Source organism: Vipera berus (genome assembly GCF_964194415.1).
Source record: "Vipera berus genome assembly, chromosome: 1".
In the NCBI taxonomy this organism is placed as follows: Eukaryota; Metazoa; Chordata; class Lepidosauria; order Squamata; family Viperidae; genus Vipera; species Vipera berus.
In genome coordinates this window covers 69,311,216-69,324,368 of record NC_138202.1, presented here as the reverse complement: position 1 = coordinate 69,324,368, position 13,153 = coordinate 69,311,216, and the positions used below count along the sequence as shown (strand labels likewise).

Sequence of the window (13,153 nt, the reverse complement as noted above, 5' to 3'; positions counted from 1 at the left end):
TAAACTTAATTCTGGCTCCAGATCAAAGTTGTGTTCTAGAATAGCCTATGGTAAATAAATTTCCTTTGGATCCTGCCTGATTTTTTTGACATCTTGGATACATCCAAGTACTTTTCCTAACACAATGCTTCAGTGATTGACATCCTCTTCTTCCAGGATATTTTTCCTGTACTATTCTAAATCATAGCTCTAATATTTTGTAGTGTTCTCTTTTCCAAATACTAACCAGGTCCAATTCTGCCTAGCTTTTGGAAAACAAAAGCTGATTGCAAAAGGCCTCAGATTGGTTTTATTCATGGTACAGATGAATCTCACATGAAAACAAAATATTTATAGGATCTAAATGTACTCTTAAATGATGTACAGGTAGTCCTCAACAGTTTGTTTAGTGACTGTTCGAAGTTACAACGGCACTGAAAAAAAGTGACTTTATGATCATTTTTCACAAGACCCTTGGACCGTCCCCACGGTCACGTGATCAAAATTCAGGTGCTGGGCAACTGGTTCATATTGATGCCGTGTCCCAAGGTCACGTGATCACTTTTTGCGACCTTCCGAGGAGCAAAGTTCAAGGGGGAGGGGGGGAGCCAGATTCACTTAACAACCGGGTTGCCAACTTATCAACCGGAGTGACTCGCTTAACAACCGAAGTCACAAAATGGGGCAAAACTCACTTATCAAACGTCTCCCTTAACAACAGAAACGTTGGGCTCCGTTGTGGTCGTCAAGTCGAGGTCTACCTGTACCGAACAAAGATTCTGCCTGTTTATGGAACAAAATTAACAGAAAGGATGCGAAGTCAGTATTCTGCCGCGAGCAAGCCTAATGCGGAACAAAATGCAGGAAATCCGCGCTCGCCCTCCGCACAACTTCTCCCTAACCCAGGGGTAGGCAACCTCGGCTCTTTTATGACTCGTGGACTTCAACTCCCAGAATGCCTGAGTCAGCTATGCTGACTCAGGCATTCTGGGAGTTGAAGTCCACGAGTCATAAAAGAGCCGAGGTTGCCTACCCCTGCCCTAACCCAACCGCACGGAGAGAAGAAGCATCTCGCCCGCCACCGCCACTCTCGCGAAAGCCCCCGCCGGCTTTGCGGAAGAGCCACGCTCCCCGCCCACCTCGCCTGGGCGCCGGAGCCAATCCGGCGGTGCCCCATCACCCGCCCTCGGTCCGGAGACTCGGCGGTGGAGCGGAAGAGGCGGCGAGCGCTCCGGACCAGGTTCTTTCCTTGTTGATTTCGCTGAGAAGGGATGGCGGTGCCAGGCGCGTCGGGGAGGATGCTGCTGCCGCCGTCGCCGCCGCCGCCGCGGGGCCGCCTCTCTGTAGGACTGACCCTGCTGCTCCTCCAGCTCCTCTTTGCGGAGCTCCCGAGCCCGGTTGGAGCCAGCCAGCTCTCCAAGTGGGAAGTGCCGCTGCCCGTGGTGAGCTCCCGGGGCAGCCCGCCACGCCACGCCGTCCTGTTGAGTGGGCAGGGCGAAGAGGAGGGAAGGTGGCCTGGATCTGAAGGGGCTGGACGCCCCTGCCCGGGGCAGGGTTGCCGTGAAGGCGGGGAGGGGAGTTGTCGATTGCAGGCTCCGTCACCTGGAGCCTTTCCATCTTTCCTATCTTCCTGGGAGGCTGCCTTCTGGAAGGAGGCAGTTTGGGCGGCTTCTTTTGGTGGTCCGGTTTGACCCATCTCTGGACAAGGTTTTGCCTCCGTTTTTGCCGTTTAATAACTGACATGAACTGGTTCACCGGGAACAATCCATTTTTTTCAAACTCCTGCAATGTGCGTGTTCAAAAAAAATAATCGGGGAAGCAGGCCCTGAGCTTCCGTACGTTATTTTTGTCTCAGCGCTATTACATGCATGTGTGGAATAGGAGCTTTGGTTAAAGAGGAAAAAAGATCCTGGGGATGAAGAGTTGCCCATCCAATTAGAGGACTAGGCAGTGGCAACATTGTTCCAAAAATCTATTAATAGAGTGCTGAACGTTTTATTGCCGAAAAGATTAATCGAGCAGCCATATGAGCTAATGCTGATGACATTTGCAGAAAGATTTCAGCACCTACACTTCTGTTTTATTCATGGGACTGCCTGCTATGATAATCTGAGAGCTTCCCCTATCTTAATTTCTTACACAAGAAATGGTATAAGAGTTGGATCTTGAAAGTAATTATTGCTGGTATCTGAGAACAAAATACTGGAACAAGTGCATGTCAGAACACAAGTATGGAGAAATAACATAAACCAAAATGTTGTGACAGGCTATCTGAGCCCTTATGGGTTTTGCATGTGTTTGTATCCTATCTTTCACAGACTTCGGATAGTATGTTTTCTTCTTCCTTGCTACTATCTTTGTGACTTATATTAGGCTCATTGTGAGTAATTGGTTCGAGATAGCAGAGATAAGTAATCAGAGTGAGGATTTAAACTTGAATATCAGGACATTTTCAAATAGACATTTGATGAAAGCAACATGCACTTTTTTCTCTTTAGTTGATGGTTGTTTGTGTGGGGGAAAAAAATCTATAGAAAATTTATTTACTGTATTTACTGACTTGACCTTGCAAATACTTTTGCAAATTAGGCAAGCAGTGCAGAAAAATCGTATTTGGGAGTATTCAAAGTACCTATCACATCATGCACTTTTATATGTTTAGCGAAAGCAAATTTTCAGTTTTAATCAGGTGCCAATTTTAATATGTTGCACCTACAAAGATCTCTCACTACCAAAAGATCAGATATACACTGCATGTTTCTCAGTTATCTTAATACAAAAAAAATTCTTATTCAGAGTTTAACTGAATTATTCAGTGTATTTGGGGCTTGCTTCTAAGAAAGTATGAATAGAATTATAATCTCAATATGTGTAATAATGGGTATTATAAGAGAATTTCATGCACTTTATTTCAGTGATGCTCTTACGGCATGGTTTCATATGAAAAAATCTTGTTAGTGAGCAATAGGTTTGTCTAAGCTACCCATGAATTCTTACTTGAGAGGAGATTTGAAACCAAATGTATGTTTAATTGAACTCTGCTCCCATTTTCATTGAATATACCACCTTCCATATTTGAAGATATTTCATACAGGCTTATTTCTTAGCTTTTGACTATAGCAACCAGAATGTGATTTGTTGCAAGTTTTAAATATGGCTCATCAAACACTAAATAATCAGATGATATCCATGAATGATTCTGTGTAGCCTTATACTCTGTTTCTTTCTTTATTAGTTTCTCATATTTATATGACCACCCATCTTACAGACAAGTGAATATAGGTGGTATACAGTAAAGCTTATATTGGCTTTACTGTATGCCACCCAGCCTGATGATGCAGGCAGGTCTTCAGGGGTTTCCGGAAAGTTAAAAGGGTTGAGGCTATCCTCGCTTCAAGGGGAAGAATGTTCCCTAAAGAACATTTGCAGCAGAAAAGGCCCATCACCTAGGACCCACCTAGTGGAGCTTAGACAATGGACCTGATGCATGTTTTTTCTGCTGGATCTGATGGAACAGGGAGATGTTATCTGGGAGAGGCGGTCTCTCAAATAACCCAGTATCATGCCTTGCCTTTAAAAGTCAAAACCAGTATTGGACCTGGAAGCAAACTGGTCACCAATGCAACTCATGGTAAATATTTATTTAGAAGCCCAACTAATAGCAGGTTTATTCCCAGAAATTGCAGATAAGATAACATTAATATTTACCGTTTATGTCAATGTAACAATAATGGAAGATGATTTGCGAAGATATATTTTAGGCCAGGGGTTCCCAACTTGTGATGGATAAACTATTGATGGTTTGCAGAGGTACTGTCAGTGATCCTGGGTTGTTGTACATCTGTTCAGTTGTGGGAAGTCAGCCCCCGAGAGAAGGAAATATTAAAAGGGCAGAAAAATATATTTCCCTAAAGGATTTTAAAGAGACAGGAAAGCATGCCCAGTTTTTCTTAATAGCCCCAAGACTCCCTCCCCCAAGCAGAAACCAGCTGTATAGAAATGCAGATGTAAACCATCCAGGAAGGTTGGAGGTCCCCAGCTAGAAGATTAAGAAGACAAAGACACCTAAAATCTACATACCCCACCCAAACTCTTAAAACAGGACATAATAGGATTAACCCACAGATGCCAAAGACTCCCAGATTCAGGTCAGAATACATGATACAGGAAATACAAAGCCTCAAACAGGAACAGGAAACAACTCCAAACAAAACCCCCAGAGAGTATAAAAACCCATTCCCTACATGTGCTCTCTCTCTTTTCTCCAGAGCCATCTTCCTGTCTGGCTTTTCTCTTCAATAAACTGCAACCTTCTTCCTAAAGCAGTCCACATGTTGTTTATTCCCGGCTTGGACTGAACCATGATAAAGACTTTTCCTTCAACACAGTCACTTCTGATTCTTTGTGATTTAATGAATGTCAGCAGGATTGTCTATCAGCAACTACTTTTTGAGTTCTCGTAGTTCATGTTTTTTTCTAGCAAATCATGTTTTCTGTTGGCTTCCTTTTCAATTAGCTGGGCATTGGATTTTTTGGCTAATGACTGTTGCTTTCAAGATTACGCATCTAAAATATTTAAGCTTTAGTTTAATTATTACTGCTTCCAGTGAGTAGCCTGACTTTACTTCATTTGTATTTTTCTTCTTGTGATCCAAAGTATTCTCAGCAATTCCCACCAACACAACAATTCAAACCCAGCACTTTTTTCCTTGTTCAGCCTTTTTGATGGTCTAGCTTTCCTAGGCAGATGTGTTACAATTGTAAAAACCACATCTTGTAATATGTATATTTATTGTTAGCTATTTTCCTTTGCATTTAACAGTTGGTCTGGAATCTTTCTTATAAGTAGACATCTATGGATATAATCACTATCCCTTTGGCTGTAGGAAGTTTAAAGTCTGTTACTACTTCACCTTCTTCCTATTTGCACTCAGTTGGCATTACCTGTTGCCATAGCCTTTTTAAAAAAATAATAGTTTTTCTAATATCAAGTATCAGGCTTTTACATATTCTTCTTTCACCTTCAAGAAGATATTCTTTAAATCTTTTGTGCTTGAACTCATCAGAGTGCTGTAGGTTTCCGGTTACTTATATTTCTTCCAGCAATTTTAACTCAAAATTCTGCTTCTTCTCATGATCAATAATGTTTTTCTCAATAATCAAAATCTCAAAAGATGCCCAAATGTTGTATGATTTTGGCATTAGTGTTTGAAATCTCAAGATGTGGCATTCCTGCAGACTTTGACCATTAAAAAGGGTGTTTATTTATTTTAGAGTTGTACAAATAACAACTGAGAAAGGTATGTATATAATGTCGCTCACAAGTGCCAGATTGCTAATCTTTAGTTTATGTACTGGTTGGTTTTAAAAGCTGTGGATAGTACTAAAGTCTTCCATATAATAGAAAAGTCAATGCTTCAAAAATTAAGTAGCTATTTGAATTCTTGGAGAAATACATATTTGTCTAGTAAATATTACTAGACAAATATGTTTTTCTCCAAGCATTTGGGGAAATACATACAGTATACAGTCCGCCCCACCAATATTGATGAACTTTCATATCTAGATACTGATTCTCTTTGTTTCCTTTCTTATAGAAGACATATTTTCATTTTGGAAAAATTCTCTTTAGCAACACTACTATTTTCCTAAAGTGTAAGTACATTCATACTGCATCTTGAACTGTAATATCCCATTCTTTTGTAATGACTACGTTAGAGATTATGTGTGATTTAGGATGACTTAATGACTTGGGCCTATAAAATTGCAAAGCACATCTTTTAATAAATCTCTAACTGTGATTGAGATCACAGTGTCAAAATAGTTTCCCAAAGTAGTCATAATATAATGGTGATGAGCTCCTGTATCAATAGACCATGATCTAATTATTTGGTACAGTATTCGAACATTTCACTAATAGCCGTGGCTGGAATTTTCATAGGTGAGAATGATCAGCTTTGTAGCATGTTTCTTATTCCCTGTGAGCTTGTTTAAAAATGGTAGTATAGTATGATGTGTAACTTTGTGAAAGTATACAAGTGATTTGTCATTAGCTGAGAGACATTATGTATGTTGGATCATATACTAGAGTTCTGTCGGATTGGATGGCAAAATTCCAAATGATCTCTAGATAACAATAGAGACACACACCTTTGTTACTAAATAAGGCCTGTCTAACACTTATATCGAAGTAGGTTCTGGGACTTAATTCTTAGTAGAACTGTATAAAATTCTGGCTAAAAGCTGTTTATAAAATAATGTGCCTGGTCATCTTGAATGCAGAAGCTCACTAACACAGTGGAAAGGGGCTAGAGCCGCTAGACAATTAAACAGTATTACTGTGAAGTAATGATTTCTTTTCAAATAGTACCTTAGCACTAGAAATTACTGGAAATTACTTTTTGCTTTCTGGCCTTGCGACACTATTGATTAGCTTTATAAGGCTAGTTTTTAAAATTTAATTGAAATTAAAAAGTAGGCTACTTCCCAATCTAAACTATACTCTTACAGTTATAATTATTTATAGGCTGTATTATCTCTCCTCTTACCTTTCTATAAAAAATTGACAGGACTGTTTTTGTAGTTTCCTATTAAAATGTAATAATATAATAATATATTAATAGTAACGATAATAACCCTAGGCATTTTATTATTGATTGATTGGTATGACATTCATGCAGTTGGTAACATGATACAGTCCATGAAATTTTCTACCATAATAGAGGTGTGCAGTATTTGCATCTGACAGATACAGCAAGTTCATGCATGCTGTATACAGGTAGTCCTCAACTTACAACAGTTCATTTAGTGACTATTCAAAGTTACAACATCATGGAAAAAAGTTATGAGCATTTTTCACACTTATGACCATAGCAGCATCCCCATGGTCATGTGATCAAAATTCAGCCAGCTGGCAACTGACTCACATTTATGATGGTTGTAGTATCCTGGAATCATGTGATCACCTTCTGTAACCTTCTGACAAACAAAATCAATGGGTAAACCAGATTCACTTAACAAACATGGAACTAACTTGTTAACAACTGCTGAGATTCACTTAACAGGTGTGGCAAGAAATGTCATAAACTGGGGCAAAGCTCACTTAACAAACATAAATTTTGGGCTCAATCGTGGTTGTAAGTTGAGGACTACCTATATATGCTGTAGTGTATACAAAGCACCTTTGCATCTGAATATTGCATATCTAGCTGTAATAAATGCTTTAGTCATTAAGGTGCCACAAAATTCACTGCTAGTTTGGTAACAGTATTTCATCCATTTCTTACATATTTTTCTTATTTCTTTAGTTAGTGGCAATGAAAGCGCCTGTGATCCTTCTCAAAGTTACACTATAAAGTGGTACTTAAGATACTCCTATTGCTACAATGAGGTCTTCAATTTTGGGGTAAGAAATTGGTATTAAAAAGTAAGTTAGCTTTCCATATTATGGTCCACGTCATACTTCAGGAAAATGTTGCTGATCCTTTATGTAGAATAAAGGGATTTCCATTATTTTTGTTTGCTTTTCTCCTCAACAACCATTTTGGCTAGCAGTTCTTAATCCAGCATACATGAGCTGTATCAGAAAAGACTGCTCTGATACATTTGGAAAATAGTGATGTTTGATTTTGGCCATGGTTTACTATTATCTAAAATATAATTTAGCTCTTAGAATGACTATAGATATTGACATTTAAGAACATGGATTTTTTTTTTTACTTTCCTCAAGTAGATGTAAAAATCTTTATTCTTTTGCGTGTGTGTATATACCATGTTCTTTCACAGGGATATGCAGCTTTTTGCATCCAAGTCCCAAAAGAACTTCAGAATGGATATGGGAGCTCATGCTACACCTGTCAGCACCTCTTCAGTTAAAATATGCTGACTTAAGGAAGCCTTTCTTCCTTCACTCAAACGTATTTTCCTAGAATCGAGCAGCTACTGTAAGAAGGGGTCAATAAGTTTGATGTATGCACCCATGCTTGCTCTAAAGCATATTTTTGGTTTTAGATTTAATGTGTCGATGTTCCTCAGCAATGTTAAGACAGGAGTATGGAAAATGGCCCCATATCATTAAATTATTTGTACATCCTTTTCTAATATTGTCACCATCAACTGAGACTTTTTAAGGCTGCAAAGAGAAGTCTTTCATATTGTATACTGTTTGTTCCCTTTAATTAGACTAGATATGCATGGAATCATTATTTTTAGTGAGAAATATTGTTGTGTTTGTTTTCAGTTTTTTGTTTACCGACTTCTATTTCCCTTGATATATTAACTACTTCAAATCATGCCATGTGTCTTGACAGGATGAACAGGCAAATATATATTTTCAGAGCGTTTCGGAACAACATCCAAATTGGGCAGGATACTATGCTAAGTCTGAACTCTTCTTCCCCAATTGTAGTGAGCTCTTCAAGCCACAGGTATGATATGGGGACAGTGCAGAGCCTATGGTGGGTTTATTAAGAAGTGCATTTGTTAGTTAAATCTCAGTTCACATGAATTAAGGCAGGGGTGTCAAACTCAATTTCATTGAGGGCCGCATCAGCATTGCGGTTGCCCTCAGGGGGACGAGTGGGTGTGGACTGGGTGGGCGTGGCCTACTGGGTGGGCGTGGCCACCCAGTGTGTATGGCCTACTGGGTGGGCATGGCCAGCTCTACATCGTTCGCATCAAGGGTGCCTATGGGGGCCTGGGCAGGAGTGGGACAGATCTGAGGGTCTCTGGCAGAAGGAGGGTCTCTGGGCCAGGGCCAAGGCAGTGGGGGCCGTTCCCTCACTGTTTCTAGGATGGCTTCGCGGGCCACATGAAACCACTTCGCGGGCCGGATCTGGCCCCCGGGCCTTGTGTTTGACATGTCTGAATTAAGGCTCTAGTACATATATTAGCGTTTCCGTTGGTGTTTCTCTATTTGTCTGAAAATCCATGTCCTGCTTTTTTTTCCCCCCAAGGACCTATTTGAGATACTGAAGCATATGAGCTTTTCAGGAGGTGAAATAAAACTTTTACATTTGTAGGGTTAGGGTTAGGGATGTTTATGCTTGCAAGATTATTTGGATCTGTTTGATTTGTATTTTAATACTTCTGAGCCCAAGAATTATTATTAAACTACTATATGCATATTATTATAATGATATAGTTATATAGTAAATATATCAAAGAAGTTTCATTACCCATCAGCTAGCACTAATGATGCTATCGAGTTTAGGTAATGAAACATCTGCAAGAAAATAACCAAGCTCAGAGAGCACCAGGGACCCCCCTCATTTTAACCCTGAGCTGTAAATGTTCTCCTCTGTCAAATATGTCATAAATTCTTTCCTGAACTGACCAAAGCTAGTTTATGATCAACCCCTTTTAAAATCACTCCATCCTACATAAGGTGTTTAATATATTTAGGATCACATTGTTAGTAATCCAGAATTATGAAGCTCCACTGCATTTGCCAGCATTGTATTGTTTCAGAGTCAGCCTAATATATCATACTTGCTTCTGTCAAGTAGGCTATGGTTCTATTATTGTCCATTGATTGATTCATTAATTCATTGTTGTGTTTGTTCTGGCTTATTACCTGTCATGTTTTTACAGCAGATTTTAAAATTGTGCAGCTGATCAAGTCAGTGTGGCCAAACTGTTATATCTGTAAGGGTTTTAGAAGTGAGGAATCTAAAGGACCAGATTTCTTTTTTTCTGATTATAAGATCTGCATTTTCCCATTCTCACTAGTTGTTCCTGATTGGAGAAATAGGTACTGTAGGTTTGTCCAGAGACTGGGTGGAAGCTTCTTTAATTAAGAAATTAGAAGAATGCCTGCCAAATGTAAAAGTTGAAATTGGGAAAGATGTTCCTGGTCATCCTTGTTTTACAGTACATATTTGGCTGTATACACGTGATATACTATATAGCAGGAAAAGATCAGGAGAAGTGGACAGAACATGACCTCAGCAACTGATCTATTCATGGATTCAGTCTGGGTTGGTCACTGGAACAAGATGGTTTAGTCTTCTGAGCTTCTGGACTTGTTCTGGGGCCCATCCTCAGGAACTTCTCTCTCACCAGAATATGACACACTTTCTGGTGAGAGAGAAGTTCCCTGAGAATGGACTCCAGCACGAGTCCAAAAACTTGGAAGATAAACCTGTGGTCTGTGACTGATCCAGATTGGATTCTGCAGCATTATCCTGGGACACGTATATTTGCCTTCATTCGTGATCTATTCATGATTAAATTTCCAGAGACTTCAGTTTAAAAAGCATAGCTTTTATAGTGTAAAAATCAGTTTAAATATGAGGACATACAGTAGAGGTAAAAATGATTGATACAGAGAATGACAGCTCTCATGTAGAAGTTCTTATTTATTAGCAATACATTCCCTGATTGATTGTGAGTGCATGCTAGGTGGTAGAATTGCTATCTCAGACCAGCATCTCATTTTGTATAACCAGATTTTGAATATACACATGAACATAAATGGATTTATTTCCTGAATTCAGTTCTTTGTAGTCCTTTATTGTAGTAATTTCATTAATATTATGTTCTACCTGTTTGCGTGTATATATATATATACAATGTAACTAAAACAATTGTTTATCTTTTATTAGAATTTCTACAGTGAATTTGTTCATCCAGTCCTCTTAGGCAGTAAAGAGGTATTTTGTAAAAAATTATTAATGCTTGCAAAATTTTGATTTACACATATATTTTTGGGCTTTTTACTAAATCTACTTTTGCCTTAAATAGGGTAGGAAAGAGAATGGAACAAACACTACTGTAGTAGAGAATTTTGTAAGTATGTGAAAAGTGATATATGTCGAATATAGTGGGCACAGTTATATTGAGTAACTCTGCTATCTGCATGATTCATTGATTAACTAGGAGATACATCCTGTAACTTCTGTACATCATGCTTCTCAATTAAAATCAATAGTATGTAAATGTTTAATGTTGACAATAAAGAACACCCAACAGAATAACAAACAAACCTATATTGTTTTATGGTTCAGGTTACATCTGATTTCCTGAAGTAATCTTGTTGACACAGGAGAAATATGTATTCTTTGAAATTTTGCATTGTGTAGTGACTTAAAGTTGTGTAATTTGTTTCAGGCAATGAATGCTGTAATGCAAACATGGCAAGATGGGCCATATATCTTTATTGTAAAGGTTGATACTACACCTTCAAAGGATGGAGCAAATATTAAAGGAACACATGAAGAATTACCAAATGTTATGGCTCCTTCCGATCAACCCAAAGCACCATTAATCAGTGAGCCCTGTGTAGTTCATTCATTTTGGAATTTTGCTTAAATACTTAGATGTTACATGCTAATGTTTGAAAATGTGTCTTGGAGTTACAGGGATACTTTTGCTTGATTAGATATAGAAGCAGTGGAGGGATTCAGATATGTGAACAACCAGTTCTTTGTGTGGATGCCACTTCTGGAAGTCTATTCTGGGCTTGGCCAACACTTTGGTTCTGCCGAAGTGGTGCGAACTGGCTGAATCTCACCACTGTATAGAAAGGGAAAAAAGCAAGAGCTTTTGTTTATTTCAAACCAGACTACATGTACATTTATATGTAGCAATATCTGCAAATTGCTGTTCCCTTGTTTTTGCCATGTGAGACTCCCTTTATCTCTGAGCAAGAGAAAACATCCTAACTCAATAATGAGATAAAGAAGGCTTCCAGATTTTTTTTAAAAATGTGATGTTTATCATGGAGTGTCTAGATAGCTCCTTACACTAATCTTGGCAGTCCATTGTACCATTTGAGTCTTAAGACTGGCAATAATGAGTAGAATTTTCACCGTGCCTTCAGTGATTTTTAAAAGAAAATGCCATAGCAAGTAAAAGGGCAGAAAAGGGAAATCAAAATTATTAAGTGCTTGGAGTAACTTTCCCATAACAAGCAAACTATTTGTGGGGCTTTTAGTTCAGCAAAAAAGATGAAGTGGTAAAATTTTATTTTATCAAGCATAGTGAGAATTCTTCTTAGCTGGTACTTCAGCATTGGAAAAAGTCATAGGGTGGTAATCTTAGCAGTCATTGTACAAATATCTCCCCTCCTCCTCCGCCCCCATTTTGGGAAGATTTAATTCAGCGGAATAGAGAGGAATTCCAAACCCCAAAAGCCATATATTTACTAATGAAAATACATTATTCAGCCTGTGTGAACGTGGAATCACAACGCATGATGACGATCCCATATTCAGATGGTTTTAAAATATTACCTGAGATAAGGCTCTTAGTGGATAGTACACATAATAGTCATGTAATGCCATCAGTGTCAGTGGTAGCATGTGTTTGAAGTTGTTGACATTGGAAGAGTTCTGGTCCCTTGGATGTTTCTCACTGACATTTAAATATTTCTTGCTTTAAGAAACTGGATGCTATATTTAAAAGCTGTTAGCACAAAAGGGCTACCATCAAGCAGAGCTATTGTTCTATAGTCCTAATTTCTTGTTCTTTTCCATGGTTGTTTTCTGACAGTGACTGTGGAAGTGATTGGACCATATGAATACCTTTCTCTAGCAGATTATCCTCTTATGATTGTAAGTTAATGCAAATTATTTGTTGAAAGGTTATGTGTCATTGGATTCAAAGTATAAGTAAATTTGAATATTAAGCTCACAAGGGAATAAATCACATTTTTACCAGATCTGGAAATAAGGGGTGTGTGTGTGTGTATGTATATATATACTGTGAATTTTGTGATCTATAAAACTCATAAATGGATTTTGCTGATATTGAATGTAACAAATTTAAATAATAATTAATTAAAAAATAGAAAAATATTAGTATCAGAATTACTAAAATCTAGGAGGAATCTACCAGTATAAATAAGCTGCTAGAAATGAGAAGATTGCAATAATCGTTTAAATTGCATCTTATTTTTTCTTTCTCTAATAGTTCTTCATGGTGATGTGTATTGTATATGTGTTGTTTGGCGTTCTGTGGTTTGCTTGGTCAGCCTGCTACTGGCGAGATCTTCTAAGGATACAGTTTTGGATTGGTACAGTTATCTTACTTGGAATGTTGGAGAAAGCTGTATTCTATGCAGAATTCCAGAATATTCGCTATACAGGAAAATCCGGTATGTGTGAAGAGCATATTTAAATACATGCACAAGTGCAAGAATATGAATGATTTTTTATGTGTACTAACCTTTTCT

The 13,153-nt window shown here is 38.3% G+C and overlaps 1 protein-coding gene across 2 annotated transcripts in view; it reads left to right on the top strand.

Moving 5' to 3' along the window:
* Nucleotides 1–1,062: 1,062 nt before the first annotated feature.
* The window catches only part of TMEM87A (transmembrane protein 87A), a 29,343-nt gene continuing 17,252 nt past the window's right edge, over nt 1,063–13,153 (top strand). For both annotated transcript variants that reach the window (XM_081317337.1, XM_081317336.1), the window contains exons 1-9: nt 1,063–1,421; nt 5,577–5,634; nt 7,287–7,384; nt 8,289–8,405; nt 10,584–10,631; nt 10,723–10,767; nt 11,089–11,248; nt 12,472–12,533; nt 12,892–13,075. In XM_081317337.1, the coding sequence (XP_081173463.1) occupies nt 1,251–1,421; nt 5,577–5,634; nt 7,287–7,384; nt 8,289–8,405; nt 10,584–10,631; nt 10,723–10,767; nt 11,089–11,248; nt 12,472–12,533; nt 12,892–13,075 (943 nt within the window). In that variant the 5' untranslated portion in view covers nt 1,063–1,250. The remainder of the gene's footprint in view (nt 1,422–5,576; nt 5,635–7,286; nt 7,385–8,288; nt 8,406–10,583; nt 10,632–10,722; nt 10,768–11,088; nt 11,249–12,471; nt 12,534–12,891; nt 13,076–13,153) is intronic.